Source organism: Callithrix jacchus, chromosome 6, assembly GCF_049354715.1.
Source record: "Callithrix jacchus isolate 240 chromosome 6, calJac240_pri, whole genome shotgun sequence".
Classification (NCBI taxonomy): Eukaryota; Metazoa; Chordata; class Mammalia; order Primates; family Cebidae; genus Callithrix; species Callithrix jacchus.
In genome coordinates, this window is record NC_133507.1 from 103,930,160 (window position 1) to 103,947,199 (window position 17,040).

At 38.3% G+C, this 17,040-nt stretch overlaps 1 protein-coding gene across 7 annotated transcripts in view; it reads right to left on the reverse strand.

Moving 5' to 3' along the window:
* The window catches only part of C6H2orf76 (chromosome 6 C2orf76 homolog), a 63,106-nt gene that overhangs the window by 28,373 nt on the left and 17,693 nt on the right, over window positions 1–17,040 (reverse strand). For all 7 annotated transcript variants that reach the window (XM_008999020.5, XM_002749518.7, XM_054257707.2 and 4 more), the window contains one exon: window positions 9,272–9,416. In XM_008999020.5, coding sequence (XP_008997268.3) covers window positions 9,272–9,404 — 133 coding nt within the window. In that variant the 5' untranslated portion in view covers window positions 9,405–9,416. The remainder of the gene's footprint in view (window positions 1–9,271; window positions 9,417–17,040) is intronic.

Sequence of the window (17,040 nt, forward strand, 5' to 3'; positions counted from 1 at the left end):
GTTGTCCCATACCTCCCCACTGCTTTAGTTTTTCCAATCTTTTTGTCTTTCATTTTAGATTGTTTTGTTGCTATGTTTTCAAGTTGAATAATCTTTTCTTCTATAGCATCTAATCTGCAGACTAATCCTGTCCAGTGTATTTTCAATTCAGTTATTTTAAGTATCTTCCATTGCTAACATGCTCAATCTTCCTCTATCTTCTTGAACATTTGCAATATAGTCATAATTATCTCCATTATCTTTGTTTACTAACTTTATCATCTGTAGTATTTCTGGGTTGGTTTCAATTGATTGATTTTTTTTCTGCTAATTATGGATAAAATATTTTTGCTTCTTTGCATACCTGGTAAGTTCTAGACAGACACTGTAAATTTTATCTTCTTGAGTGCTGGATATTTTTGTATTCCTATAAGCTTTCTTCTGGGACACAGTTAAATTATTTGGAAACACTTTGATCCTTTCAAGTTTTGTTTCTGAACTTTGTTAGGTGGGACCAGAACAGAATTTAGTCTACAGCTAATTTTGCCCAACTACTACAGCAACCTCCTTCTGGATACTCTGCCCAAAAACCTGTGAATAACAAGGTTTCCACTCCAATGGGTAGAATAAAAACTTCCCAGCCCTGTATGAGCTCCAAGCATTTTTCATTCTACTACTTTTAGGTGGTTGTTTCCCAGACGTCCAGTGGTTTCTTTACATTCTTGCACTGATCCATACACAACTGAAGACTCACACTCTGCATATATTCAAAGATGCTCTGCAAATCTTCAGAGCTCCCCATCTCTCTGTACAGCTCTCTATGTTCCTATACTCTGCCCTGAGAACTCTCCAGGTTCCACTCCAGACTGCCAGCTCTGACTCCTAAACTCATGGAATCCCCCACCGGGCTTTGCCTGAATTCCCTCTCCCTGCTCAGTGGCCCAGAAATTGGCACAATCATAGGGGTCACCTTGTTTGTTTCTCCAATTCCAGGGAAATGATTGTTTTTATATATGACACATAGTTTTTTTAGTTGTTTCATGTAGAAGAGCAAGCCTGGTCCCCTGGTCCCACTCCATCTTGGCTGAAAGCAAAAGTCTATGACATAACCATTATATTCTGAAAATTATTTCCCAATTTGCATGAAGTTTTTCTTTCATTTTATGTTTTCCCACCTTTGAATTTAAGACTTCAGAATGTTGCAAAAACTAATTTAATGTTTCATTAATAGAAAGGCAGGTCACAAGAAGGTAACCATTAACTTTTCTCATACAATTAAGTCTCCATAAAAAGCATCAGTGGAAAAATTCAGTACTCAGTAGTACTTAGTAAATGTACTACTGGAAATTAGGATGCCCCAGGGGAGTCTGAAATGTTAAAACACACATCTCAATACAAGAATCAATAAAGTCTGGGAAACTATTGAAATATCAATAGGCAATAAAATAATTATTTGCCTCACAGTAAAGGCTCTAAAAATAGAAGTGGTACAATTTGTAACTTATTATTGGATGCTGGATCTACATTAGAAGACCTTTGGGAAAGCAGAAACACCTAAGGGAAAAAAACGAAACTAAGCCAATGACTAATCTATATGGACAAAGAATACCAAACACCTAATAATCAAAACAACACACCAACATTCTAACATGATAAGGTATCCTTATCGGATATGATGGTAAGATTCCAAGGTTAAGTTATATTCACATGCTTTTTACTGTAATTATAAAATAATTTAAATTATAGAAAAGCACATAGTAGAACAAGAAATTCATTTTACCCACCAACCAGATTTTACAAATGTTTACATGTAGTCATATTACTTTAGAAGCTTTACTCTTCTTTTTCTAAGTAAAATAATCTGGATACAGCTGAAACCTTTCTATCTTTCCCCAGTCCCACTGTTACTCCCTCCCTAGAATAAACCACCACCTGCCATCCTTAGGTTAGCACACCCGCTCTGCTGTTATACTCTCATTCCAAAGGTTAATAGCCAGAGATGATAAAATATTATTTTGTTTTGTTTTGTTTGAGACGGGGTTTTTCTCTGTTGCCCAGGCTGGAGTGCAGTGCCACAATCACAGCTCACTGCAGCCTCGACCTCCCAGGCCCAAGTAATCCTCCCATCTCAGCCTCCCAAGTAGCGCCATGCTCGGCCAATACTTTTAGTACAGATGAGAGTCTTGCTATGTTCAAGTCCAGACTGATCTCGAACTCCTGAGCTCAAGCGATCCTCCCACTTTGGCTTCCCAAAGTACTGGGATTACAGGTGTGAGCCACCATGCCAAGCCAAGTATTATTTTGTGTATTAAAATTATAGAGTTAATTACTTAAGTAAAAGAATCTACAATACATCCTGTAGTAGAGTAATGAAAACAAGAAAGGGCCAGGCATGGTGGCTTACGCCTGTAATCCCAGTACTTTGGGAGGCCGAGGCAGGTAGATCACAATGTCAGGAGTTCAAGACCAGCCTGGCCAGTATGGTGAAACTCTGTCTCCACTAAAAATACAAAAATTAGCAAGGCGTGGTGGTGGGCACCTGTAATCCCAGCTACTCAGGAGGCTGAGGCAGGAGAATTATTTGAACTTGGGAGGCGGATGATGCAGTGAGCCTGGATTGTGCCACTGCACTCCAGCCTGTGCGACAGAGCAAGCCTCCACTTAAAAAAAAAAAAAAAATTGCCTCAACAACGTGTTGAAGGAATTGCCCCATGTCATAAGGCAGTAATATGTTATGACTGTGCTACAGCCAAATTATTGTATTCCTTTCAAAAAAAAAGAGAGAGAGAGAGAGAGACTTCAAGGGAGTTACAGAAGAGTGCCAGATGATATATGTAGAAAGAATCACAGAATTTCCACTACCAATGATTCAGATAAGGATCATCAATAAATGCTAAACCATTAGAAACAAGATACACAAATGGTCTCAACATTCATCACTCCGGAGACTACTGATAAACTAGAAAGGCATGTTTACACCAGGAAAATCCGGCGGATGGAACCTTTAGCCAAAGGATTTAAACCTGTATAACCAATGAAGGGATAAACTGACATTCAGTGCTTCCTGATGTGATACGACAAGAAGGAATCACCTATATCAAGGCCAGCAAACTATTTTGGTTAAGGCCAGTGAGTCAGTATTTCAGGTTTTGTGGGCCAGTCTCTGTCTCTGTCACAACTATTCAACTCTACCACTGAAGCACAAAAGTGCTTACATATATGGTCCACAGGCTGCAGTTTGTTAACCCCTGATCTGCATGGTAAACTTGCTAAAACTGCTCAATCTGAATCTAATCATGAGAAAATAATCTAAACAAATGTAAATTATGTAACATTCTATAAGACACTTGCCTAATTTTTTTTTAAATCAATATAATGAAAAAAGACAGTGGGGAACTGTTCCAGATTAATGGAGATTAGAAAGACATGACTTGTGGCAAAAAGACTTGAAATACCCTTCAATGCATACTCAATGCATGTTTATTTTTTTCCTTTTTTTTTTTTTTATACAGATGGGGTTTTACTGTGTTGCCCAGTCTGGTCTCAAACTCCCAGGCTCAAGTGATCCTCCTACCTCTGCCTTCCAAACTGTTGGGATTACAGGTCTGAGCCACTGTGCCTGACACCTTTAATGTATATTTCTAAGTAAAAGAATCCACTCTGAAAAGGTTACATACTGTATGATTCCAATTCAATAACATTCTGAAAAAAATACAGAGATAAGAAAAAATTAGTAGTTGCCAAGGGTACAGTACGGGGAGGGAGGGGATGAAGAAGTGAAGCACAGCGCGTATTTTAGGCAGTGAAACTATTCTGTATGGCACTGTAGGGTGGCTACATGACACTACCCATTTGTCAAAACCCGTAGAACTTTGTAGCACAAACAGTGAACCTTAATGTATGCAAAGTAAAAAAAAAAAAAGAAAAAGAAAAAGAAATGGTTGGGCACAGCAACTCACTCCCATAATTCCAGCACTTTGGGAGGCTGAGGCGGGCAGATTGCCTGAGTCCAGGAGTTTTGAGACCAGCCTGGGCAACACAGCAAAACCCTGTCTCTACTAAAAATAATTGTAAAAAAAAGTTAGCCAGGCATGGTGGCATGCATCAGTAGTCCCAGCTACTCAGGAGGCTGTGGTGGGAGAGTCACCTGAACCCAGGAGGTTGAGGCTGCAGTAAGCTGAAATGGCACCACTGCACTCCAGCCTGGGCAACTGGAGTGAGACCCTATATCAAAAAAAGAAGAAAAAGTTTATTTAAGAAGTCAGGGGATCAAAGGAAAGAATGCAGGTGGTGACAAAAGAATCTAATCTATCTGTACTGAAAATGCTACAACAACCTTACTGAAGGAAGTAGAAGGGAGAAGAAGAAAAGGTGCTGGCCTAAATAACTCTGGGAATGAACAGATTTTATAAAACTACAGTGCTTATGGCGAAACGACACAAAAGGACTGTATCTAACTGATATCAAGTTGCTTCCCATGGGGATGCACTGCTATATCTGTATGCTAGAATTAAATAATTAAATAAATGGATAGCAGATGGCGGAACCATGTTTCTCACTGTTGGTGTGGGAATTAACAGATAAACAAGGAAAGGAAGCTAGAATGAGCCATTGGGTAATGGATCAGAGATGGCAAGATCAGTAAGAATTCATATTTAACATTTTATATCTAGACGGTTACATATTAAAATATTTGTAGATGTGTGCATATGCACAGGTTAATACAGACACATAAATTTATTTGCCCTATCAACTGAGACAGTCTAAAACAACACCCCTTGGTCTTTAGATATCTACTATATAAAAAAGAAAGAAAGAAATAACACTCTAGTAGTAATGAAAACATCTAGTACCTAGATCCTGGCTTCTAATACCATTTTCCAGTGAAAAAGAACTGAGACTCCTTGGAAATAAGCTGATTCTAGGAACAGGATATGTACAAGGTGAGCCTGGAGCATCCTGTGGTACCAGAAAGTAAAAATACTGAACACATGCACCCATACACACTGAGAACATGTGTCAAATGAGCTCAGGAGGCCACTGAAAGGGCTCCCAAAGCTAGAGCAATCTGAGCAACAAAGGAAAGCCTGCCATGCAGAACTCCAAAGGATTTTTGCAAACATTTTATTCTAAAGGAAGGAGAGCATAACCCCCGAGTCTTTAACTGTGGATATGAATTCCTTCTGAAAAGCACATTTGAAAAGGGAAGGAAAAAAGAGTACATTTATATTAGAGAAAACTGACGTGACTTCAGCCACTTAATCAAGGTCAACATCAATAATCATACATCATGTGGAAAGCATACACCTCTCATACCATCTGATAAAAGTCACTCTGCCTCTGTGACCTTCCTCCCAAAAACCCATAAGCCCAGTCTGACCATAAGAAAAACATCAGACTGAACTGGACAGTTGGACAGAACTTCCACAGTGTTCTTTTTCATAGTTGAGATGACTTTACTTTTTGAAACCAGATCTTAAGTATTAAGTATTAAAATGCTTCCAAATTAAGAATACTTAAAATAAATTTATGTTATCTAGATAATTGGTTTGTCTAGTATTCTGAATCTAAAAAATATAGTCATCCATAGATACCTCTATGATCTAATATTTGATTAATAGCTGTTTCCCAGGATGGATGCAGTGACTCATGCCTGTAACCTCAGTACTTTGGGAGGCTGAGACAGGAAGATTATTTGAGATCAGAAGTTTGAGATCAGCCTGGCCAACATGGTGAAACCCCATCTCTACTAAAAATACAAAATTAGCTGGACATAGTGGTGCACGCCTATAATCCCAGCTACTCAGGAGGCTGAGGCAGGAGAATCACTTCGACTCGGGAGGTGGAGGTTGTTAGCGAAGACCACGCCACCGCACTCCAATCGGGGCGACAGAGTGAGACTCTGTCTCAAAAAAAAAAAAAAAATCAATTTCTCATACATCAGCAATAGGTTTATTATATTTATATGTAAATACACACATTTATATTTATTATATTTATACGGCTTAAGTTTTTGATGACCTGATAAGCTAGGACCATGATTCTCAATGGAGAATGAATAAAATCTAACCAAAACTTTTTGGCTGAGGAGAAAATATAAACAATGATGGCAGACAACTAGGTTAACCTGTGGATGCCAAACATGACTACAAAAGAAAAGAACATTTAGAAAGGCTTGGGGAGGGAGGGGGATCGCAAAATAAAATTTAATTTAAAAAGAAAGAAGGGAAATAAAGTATGTTAAAAAAAAAACTCCAAGAGATCTTTCTTCACAATGACCATTTCTGTATCTGCACAAAATTCCCTATGCCACTATGTCAGATAATCTCTATAGCACTCAGTATTCAAAATGCTAGAGCAAGATGAACTAAATTCAAAGACCCTTTTGACACTGAGTCCATCCATCTATTTCAGAGATTCCCACTCAACCAAGTGAGACAGTAGAGAAGAATAAAGAATCAGTTTTGTGCAGTGTTTAATAAGAGTACACGCTTGATAGTTAACACATGCCTGGTTGATCTGCAACTTTGCCTTTTCTTACCCATGCAACATCAGTAAAGTTTTTTTTTTAATTCATTTATTTTTTTGAGATACAGTGTTGCCCTGTGGCCCAGACTAGAGTGCAGTGGTACAATCAAAACTCAATGCAGCCTCAACCTTGGGCTCAAGCAATCTTCCCACCTCAGCCTCCTGAGTGCTGGCCCTACAGGCGTAGGCCACCATGCCCAGTGAGTTTTTTATTTTTTATTTTTTTGAGAGACAGGGTGTTGCTATGTTGCCCAGGCTGGTGTTGAGTTCCTGGGCTCAAGGGATCCTCCCGCCTTGGCCTCCAAAGTGCTGGGATTACAGATATGAGCCACTGCACACAGCCAGGCGAGCTTCTTAACTTCTGTTCCTTAGTTTCTTCACCTGTAAAATGGTCCCTAACTTAGAGGGATGCTATGAGGATGAAATTAGATAATCTAGGTAAAATTCTTAGTATAGTACCTGATACATAGTACTGTTTGCTATCGTTATTATTACATATTTCAAAAATCCCTCACTATCAAACTATCTGGTCTTTGTTATGTATAAAAGGCAAATATGCGACCCACCAACCTTTCAGAGTTCCACAGTATGTCAAATCAGATGACAAAAACAGGCTTGGACACAGAGCCCACTCAAATAAGTCTGTACCCCAAAAGTTCACCTTTTAGTCAGTGGAACACATTTCCCTAAGTGCACAATTAAAACAAGCAGTGGCTGTTACTCCCACTGCAGGTGAAAGGTGTGAGGAGGCCGGTCTGAGCATCTCACTGACCAGTACCACTACTCTGGTGGGGAAGGCACCTGTAGTACCTGAGAAGAAAAGAACACCGTGATCCTAGGAAAAAGACATCTTTCCCTGTCATTGTAGCAGCTTGAAAATACATCCTATTCTCAAGGACTTCAAGAACTTAGTCTGCAGGGTACGAAGAACATCACAGCACTTGCTGTATTAAGAAACACTGCAACCCATAATATACAAAGATTATAAAATAAAAAACTAGGGATTTGTTTCTATTTCAAACTCTGACTATGCTTTGGGTAACGACCTTTCAGAAGCAGGACACTTGCTAATTGACACTGTCAGAAACCAGGAAGTGCCCCCAAAATATGCCTCTTTAGCATAAGGACTGTTTTGAGCTAAGGGCAATTAAGCAGAAAGCTCTCAGCCCTCCTGGTGTTTGCCTAAAATCAAGACAAATAATAGATTTACAAAGACAAAAGGTATCCTGCCCACCTCTCTACCAGGGAAAACAAAGGTTAACCACTGAAGACAACTTTAGACCCTTATCAGTCTGGAGATGGCACAAGAGAATCCACATTAACAAGCTTTACTCATTAGCCTTTATCTGTCAGTTGCTCACCTTCGCACAAGTTGTCACCCTTAGAAATTCAGAGTCCATTTCCTTTGTCTTGTCACTTCTCTAAAATTGTACTGCTCTTTGTTGAGGATACTACCTAATCTAGGGGCAGTGTGCAGAATGAGAGAGAAAGAAGAGAAGAGAGGGAAGAGAGTGAGTGGAATTGTTTCAAGGTGAGCAGGTCTATGTGAACCTAACCCTAAAAGTCTGAGAAAGCTGAGAGGCCAAAGAAAGAGGCTGACATATTCAGTTTCTTAGAAAGACACATTTAATGAGAACTTACAAACAGAAGCCACGTCTCTGTCTCAGGCTTTGGCAGGACAAGACAATGGATGCACACGCCACTAACCCCCAAACCCAGGGCTTATATCATAGGGAAAGGCAATTCTGAGGGGATGTGTAGGACAAGCAACGTACAATAACTCCAAGGCTGTTTGACCTCAGGTCAGGATTTACAGTAAGTACCTGTTCTTACACAAGGAATACTATATAACCTGGAAATCTTACAGGCATCTCAACACCGGGGCTAATGAGAAGCCAACATGGCAGATCAGCATCTAACATGGAGTTGCTTTGGCCTCCACAGGAAAATAAAACAAATATAACAAAATGTTAACACAGGGAATCTGTGTGAAGAGCATCCAGGAATTCTTTGTCCTGTTCTTGCGAATTGTTTATGAGTTTGAAATTATGTCAAAGGAAAAAAATTACATTGGATATAAAGCAATACATTTGTCAAAACCAATGGAACTAGATGTGAAATCTGAGATTGCACCATATATAAATAACACTTCAATTAAAATAATAAAACCTTATTTTAGATGTTTGATCAAATGTCGATGATTGGAACACTTCAATAATTAAAAACAGAGAAGATAAAACCATCGAGGATGTAACAGAATGAAGACTAACTTCATGCCTACTTTTAGTTTGAAACAATAAACGAGCACCGCTATTTCTGTGTCTGTGACCACAATTACCAGCAGCTCTCACGATTTCCTCTGCAGGGCCTCTGCTCCCCTCCCCCCATGCTTCCCCAGGCGACCACCCCACACCCTCTGTGCTCATCTGGGTACCACAATTAGCTATACTATACTCCATTGCTAATCAACTTCCAAACACTTAAGCCCATTAACAACAAACCTGGATATTACCTGTTTTTAATTAAAAAGTAAGAAGCCAAAAATGATGGTCACAATCCCTCATGAGGACAAAGACTGTTCAGTGAGAACCCTTAAGGGAGGCCCCCCACAGACGCCAGGGCCCAGAACAGGGGCTCGCCCAGCACCTGGCTTAGAACCCAGGTTAACCTTTCAAAGTACTTTAGGATTTATTAAAGATTACTACGTAATAATCAGCAATTTTTTTAAATACTAATAAAACAAAATGGCTTTCACATCTCATACCTTGCTTTAGAAATACTATAAATTCCTTTACAGTTTGGTCCAAATTCACTCCATGATACACTACAGGTTTGAAATTGCGATGTTCAAAAGAACGGATGAGGCGAACTGTGATGGTCACTTCTTCAGGAGCCATGTGAAGAAATTCCTGTGGCAAGAGACATAAGAACTATCTAAATGAAGCCAGTTCACAGTTATCTACTAGCTACTAGCCTGCATCTCTATCATCGGCTCTGGGGCACCAGCCCCCTCTTCCCTGCTGCATGATCACTGACAGAGTCCCCAAACAGAAGCCATGTTCCAGGGCCCCCAGAAGGGTCCTAGTGATTATGCCTAACTATCCACTGCAATCCTGGCTCTGTCACAGTCACAGATGTTCTGACCAGCAGAAAACTGACAGGGTACAGAAGATGAACCAAAGTAACACAGGGGCATGTGTACGTGCGGAAGCAGAAAAGCAGGATGGCTGAACATAGACACACAGCAGACATATGCCTACTGTGGGTGTCCTATGTCAGTGAGCTCCTCAGCTCTGAGATGGAAGCATATTTATATTAGAATCAACTATCAACAGACAGCATTTCAATCTCATAAATGCTGCCAAATTTCAGGGCCGATTTAATTATATATGATGGTGTTACCCATCTTTCACATTACTAAAGCTCAGTATGTATATTTCATCCTAAAACTAAGTACTAGGTGCATGTGCCAGGTCTTAATGTTATCTTTTAATTCATTTAATTCTCTCACCAAACCATGAAGCATTTTGCCTCGTGGTTTGGTGAGAGAATTAAACGAGATAACATTTCAAAGATGAGAAGACTGACTTGGAGAGATTGTTAGTAATAATGGAGTCAGGATTCAAGTATCAATTTTAATTCCAAAGTCCATGTTTTCTTGTGTGTGTGTGTGTGTGTGTGTGTGTGTGTACATACATTTGTGTGTGTATGTGTGTATTCCACACAAATTGGAAAATTACCCCAAATTATTTCCTCCAAAAAGTTTCTGCACAGTTGCCAATGTTTTCTTCCATGCTTAAAAAAAAATTTTGTTTTAAAATATTTTAAGAAAACAGTTAAAAAAAAAAAAAAAGAAACTGCTACACAATCCTGTCAAATCTTAACATTCTGATGCATCTGCATCGATTTTTAGAAAGAAAAAAAAAAACAGATGGGAAGCCCTGTGTACTCTCCCCAATTCCATCAGCATTTCCTGCCCTGGGAAGACAGAGCAGTAACTCACACACACCATTCCAATACATTACTTTACACTCTAATTCATATCATATGAATCTACAGAAAATAGACTATAATGCAAAGCAGTTACAACACTTTCTATATGTTTTTTTTAACTGTGTTTTGTTTTGTTTGAGACAGGGTCTTACTCTATCAACCTGGCTGGTCTCTAACTCCTGGGCTCAAGAGATCCTCCTGCCTTGGCCTCCGAAAGTGCTGGGATTATTGGTGTGAGCCACCGCACCCAGCAACACTTTCTTTATATATCAACAATGCTTACATGCCAGATGCTATTCTAAGTGCTTAGCATTCATTGTATCATTGACTGCCCACTCACCTCCAATCACCCTGTGAGGTTGGTAAGATCATCTCATACAGAAAAAGTGAAACACAATCTGAAGTACTGTGCCCACAGATACACAGTATGGTTAACTTTACATACATAGTGTATTATACGTAGCTTCCACAAGCTTCTCAGCATTGCTTTTCATTCATCTATGTTGAAAGATGTAACTCTAACTCTCATATGCACCTTCTGAAGTATCAAAAACCTATTTGTTTTAAAGATACAAGCAGGGCATAGTTCTAACCAGTAGTAGCTACTTTGTGCTACTTACAACTTTGCATGTAACTTTCAACCATAATACGCAATATGAGTATTAGAAAAAAATACCTGTAATAGTGATGAATGTAAAGAAAGATACGCAACCTCACTAGTAGTCAGGGAATTCAAAATAACGAGATATATCACTCATCTAACTGAAAAATTAAAAAATCTAACGATACCTACTATTGGCAAAGGTAGAGAGCAATGAAAACCTCATCAGTGATGGAAGGCACTTAAAGGAGTAGTACTTTTGGAGACAATTAGCAATATTTAGTAAAACTGAAGATACACATATCTTTTGACCCTACAATTTCATTCATGTGTAGGTACCCTAAGGAATTGCACATATATCCACAAGGAGGAACCATAAAATAATATTTATAGCACACTGCAAAAACTGGAAACAACTGTCCATCAACCGCAGAACACATAAGTAAATGATGGTGTATTCATACAATGGAATATGACAAGCAACAGAAATGAATGGATTGGAACTACAAGCATCAAAAACGTTACCATGAGTGGAAAAAAAGCAAGTTGCAGAAGAATCAGAGCATCCTGTACTATCATTTAGACAAAGTTCATAAACATAGTCTTTATTTTGTTTGATAGGAGACAATAGGCCAGGCACAGTGGCTCACGCCTGTAATCCCAGCACTTTGGGAGGCCAAGGCAGGAGGATCATTTAAGGTCTGGAGTTCGAGACCCGCCTGACCAATGTGGTGAGACCTAGTCTCTACTAAAAATACAAAAATGAGTCAGGTGTGGTGGCAGGCACTTGAAATCCTAGCTACTCATCAGGAGGCTGAGGCAAGAGAATCCCTTGAACCCGGGAAACAGAAGTTGCAGTGAGCAGAGATTGCACCACTGGACTCCAGCCTGGACAACAAAGCGAGACACTGTCCCAAAGAAACAAACAAAAAAACAAGTTCCATGAATTTAAGAAATTAGCAAACATTAAACACAACAATTCCTTGCACATAGAAGGATCTCAATAAGTAGTGCTGCTTTCATCATTATTATTCTATTTAGACTAAAATAGGTTTGGGTATAAAGATAGCTCATAGGAGCAGCAGATAAACATAAATTCCTGTATGTAATGAAACAAAGGCTGGGCAGGCTGGCACTTGTATTCCTCATGAAACTGTTTTTCACAATTACAGGGTTGTTATTTTCACTTAATAAAAAGCTGCCCATATGCTGTACTTAAATAGTTAAACTTTTCCATTTAAAACCCCAAAATTTGTGTTATATCTAATTTCTAGCAAGTACTGCCATCTTTCTAAAAAATGTGCTTCAATTTATACTCAGTAACAAAAAAAAAGCTACCATCAGAAGGACCATTATCTAATTTGTCCTAAGGACAGTGGGACATACACCTTGCTTGCCTAGAGAGGCTGATATACTGAAGAGGCAGCTTAGAAGACTGACCTTACAACTAATAAAATCTGACATCTTTCCCAGAAGGTTTCGTCTAGTTTTTAAAAAATGAATCTGATCAATTTTAAAAAGCATTCCTCAAATGAAGGACAGAGAAGCCAACCAAAATAAACTTGGGAGTAAATTAACAAAAAATTTTCAAGGACATAAAGGATTTAAATAAATGAAATGATAGACAATGTCCTTAACTGCAAAGGTTCAAAGTAGTAAAGAAATCAAGTCTCCCTAAATCGACCTATGCATTTAATAGAATCCCAATCAAAACATAAAAGGGCTGTTTGGGAATCTTAACACAAATAATTCGGGAATCTTAACACAAATAATTCCAAAATCCATCCAGAAGAATCTGTGGGCTTTGTCAGCAAAGTCATAAAACAACAAAAAAGAAAAGAGACCAGTGACACCAATTATTAAAATACATTATAAAGCAACCATTATACAGGAACAAGTTTGTTTGGTTTGCATTATCTTACAAAATCCAGTAACAACCACCTTAATGCAAAATCAAGCTATGGTAATATAAACTGTGATATTGGAGCATAACTAGATGGACAAACCTGTGAAATCTAGCAGAAAACTCAGACTTAAGATTATAGAAAATTTAGCGTAAGATAAAAGTGGCATCTCTAGTGGGGAAAAGATAGTTTCCTTAATAAATGGCATTGAGAAAACTGGTCAGACATGTGGAGAAAAGGAATACTGGATTCGTATCTCACTCATTACACAAAAACAACCTGTCCATGAAACAAATATTTAACCATAAAATCATGGAGAGACACCAAAAGAAAATATGTACATATTTTTATAATCTTAAGATAGGAAAAGCTCTCAGCAAAGACAAAGCAGCAATCATCAAGGAAAAGACTGACAGTTGTAATAACATAAAAATGTTTAAAAAGAGACCTATATCCTAATAGAAACAAGGATAAAGGTAATTAACAGAGAACTGACTAAATTTAAGCCAATAATGTGAAAAGATCAGCTTTACTTCTAACTAAAGAACTGAAAGAGAAACAACAGGTATCAATTTTGCCATCAGACTGGTATAATAAGAATAATTTAAAACTAGCCAACCAGTGTTGGCAAGAATACAGAGAAATTAATATTTTTTTATAAACTACTGGCAAGAACATAAAATGAAACAGCCTACCTGGAGGTAAGTGGGTAATCTGTATCAAAATTTTAAATTTGTCTACCCTTTGATATGGTAATTTCTTTTCTAATAATTCACCCTGAGAAGATATTATATCAAGTATCTTATAAACCCATGAGTTCATAATAACACTTTTTTAAAAAGCTAATTAGTCATTCTGGAGGCTAGCAGGCCACTAATTTGTTTTTCTGAAAAGTAGGGCTTTCCAAAGTGAGGGCTGGTAGAAGAAAAGAAATAAAATATTTTACCCTTCCTTTCTTGTACAGACAGTATTTCAGGGTTATCAAACAGCTAATGGAAAAAAAAAGTTTCTCCTTTATAGAATTACAGCTAAAAAGTACTAAAAAAAATAATAATTTTAAATCCTAATTTGCATACCTATCAGGATGGCTAAAACAAAACACAGCAATAGCCCCAAATGTTGGTGAGAGTGGAGAAATTCACATACATTGCTGGTAGGAATGTAAAATGGAATTAGCCAGTATAAAAAAAGAATATGGCAATTTCTCACAAAACTAAACATTTCTATGAGAGAAAAATTTTAAATGTACACCTTTGTGCACTTATCTTCTTGCAAAATGTTTTTATTATGAAAAATTTCAAGCATTTACAAATGGAATACTATATGAGGTTTCATAGATACCCAGCTTCAATAGTTAACAATGGTCTACTTTTTTTTTTTTTTTTGAGACAGAGTCTTATCCTGAGCTCAAGTACATAGCTCACTGCAGCCTCAAACTTTCAGCTCAAGTGATCCTTCTGCCTCAGCCTCCCAAGTAGCTAGGATTATAGATGTGTGCCGTTGCACTCAGCTAATTAAAAAAATTTTTTTCTGTAGAGATGAGGTCTTGATATGTTGCCCAGGCTGGTCTCAAACTCTTCTGTGCTTAAGTGATCCTCCTGCCTCGGCCTCTTAAGGGCTGGGATTACAGGCGTGGGCCACCATGATTGGTCTCTACTATCCTTTTTTTAATCTACACTTCTATAATTGTTTTTCTTCTGCTAAGGTATTTGAAAGCAAATACAGGACATCATTTCATTTTTGCCTGTATATTCCTCAGCCTGTTAAGATAAGGACTTAAAAACATAACCATAATATCATATAAACAGAATTAACATTAATTTCTAATATCTCATATTATGCAAATTAGGATCCATACAAAGACTAAATGTTGCATCGGCTGATACTATCTCTTTTAATATATAGCCTTTCTCTCTTCTCTTTATTTCTCATGCTATTTATTGAGGAAATCAAGTCATTTTCCAGTAGAATTTTCCACCATCTGAACTTGGCTGATGGCCTCATTGTGGTGTCATTTAACGTGTTCTTCTACACCTTATTGTATCAGTTCCACACCTGATAAACTGGGAGTGAGATCTGGAGGCTTGATTCATTCATTAATATTGATTAGTAAGTTCAGGTGTTTTCAGCCCCAGATGTACCCATGCTAAAGTTCCCCATCAATCTTATATCTGATGATTTAACATCATTTATGATCATCATCTACATTCATTTCATCAGGGTTTTCAGAATGATAGTTTTTAGAATCTATTTATTTTGAGAAAATTGTAGATTCACATGTAGATGTAGGAAATAATACAGGGATCCCATTTCCTCTTCATCCACATCTTGCTTGAGTATAGTCCGATTTTACAGCCAGGAAATTGCCATTGATACAAGCAATGGACCTCATTTAGATTTCACTAGTTTTACCTGCACTTGTGTTTGTATATATGTGTATGCCTGCGTGTACATGCATTTAGTTCTGTTCAGTTACATCACATGTGTGGATACAAATGGGTAACACTACAGTCAAGAATAGTAGAGACCAATCATGGTGGCCCATGCCTGTAATCCCAGCCCTTAAGAGGCCGAGGCAGGAGGATCACTTAAGCACAGGAGAGTTTGAGACCAGCCTGGGCAACATATCAAGACCTCATCTCTATAGAAAAAATAAATTTTAATTAGCTGAGTGCAATGGCACACATCGATAAACCTAGCTACTTGGGAGGCTGAGGCAGAAGGATCACTTGAGCTGAAAGTTTGAGGCTGCAGTGAGCTATGTACTTGAGCTCAGGACAAGATTCTGTCTCAAAAAAAAAAAAAAGTAGATCGTTGTTTGTTGAAGCTGGGTATCTATGAAACCTCATATAGTATTCCATTTGTAAATGCTTGAAATTTTTTATAATAAAAACATTTTGCAAGAAGATTATAAGTGCACAAAGGCGTATGTTTAAAATTTTTCTCTCATTGAAATGTTTCTAATAGTTAACAAAATTAGAATCCAATTAAATGTCTACCAGTAAAGAAATGGTTAAGTAAATTACGCCACACAATAAAATTAAATAACCTGCAGCCATTAAAGGGTGATATGGATGTATGGATACCAACTTTGAAAGATGGCTATGACATATTAGTAAAAAAACAAGTTAGTCTGGGCTCAGTGGCTCACACTTGTAATCCCGACATTTTGGGAGGCCGAGGTGGGTGGGTCACCTAAGGTTAGGATTCGAGACCAGCCTGACCAACATGGTGAAATCCTGTCTCTACTAAAAATACAAACTTATCCAGGTGTAGTGCTGCATGCCTGTAATCCCAGCTATTCGGGAGGCTGAGGCAGGAGGCTCGCTTGAACCTGGGAGGCAGAGGTTGCGGTGAGCTGACATTGGGCCATTGCACTCCAGCCTGGGTGACAAGAGTGAAACTCTATCTCAAAAAGAAAAAAAAAAGAAAACAATTAAAGGGCTGGGCACCGTGGCTCCCACTTGCAATGCCAGCACTTTGGGAGGCCGAGGTGGGTGGACTGTTTGTGTCCAGGAGTTCAAGAGACCAGCCTGAGCAACATGGTGAAACCCAATCTTTACTAAAAATACAAACGTTAGCCAGGCTTGGTGGCATAAGCCCGTAGACCCAGCTATTTGGGGGGCTGAGGTGGGAGGATCACCTAAACCTGGGAGGAAGAAGTTGCTGTGAACTGAAATTGCACCACTGCAGTACAGCCTGGGAGACAAAGCCAGAACCTGTCCCCCCAAAAAAAGTTAGAAAACTGCCTGTGTACAGTATCACTGCATGTTTGTAATGCAGGTGTATTACATGTGAACATAAGCATGGAGTGATGTCCAGAAAAACATTTACTAAAACATTAACAGTGGCTGTCTCTGGAGGGGCAGAAATCCAAGAGACTTGTTACATATACTTTCTAATATTGTTTGATATTTTACCAATGATCACGTTTTTTAAATTAAGCTATTTCCAGTATATTTATATTTGCACTTTTCTGATATATGTGTAGCATCAACAAAAAGTTATTTTAAAAACTCAGCTATTTCCATATCT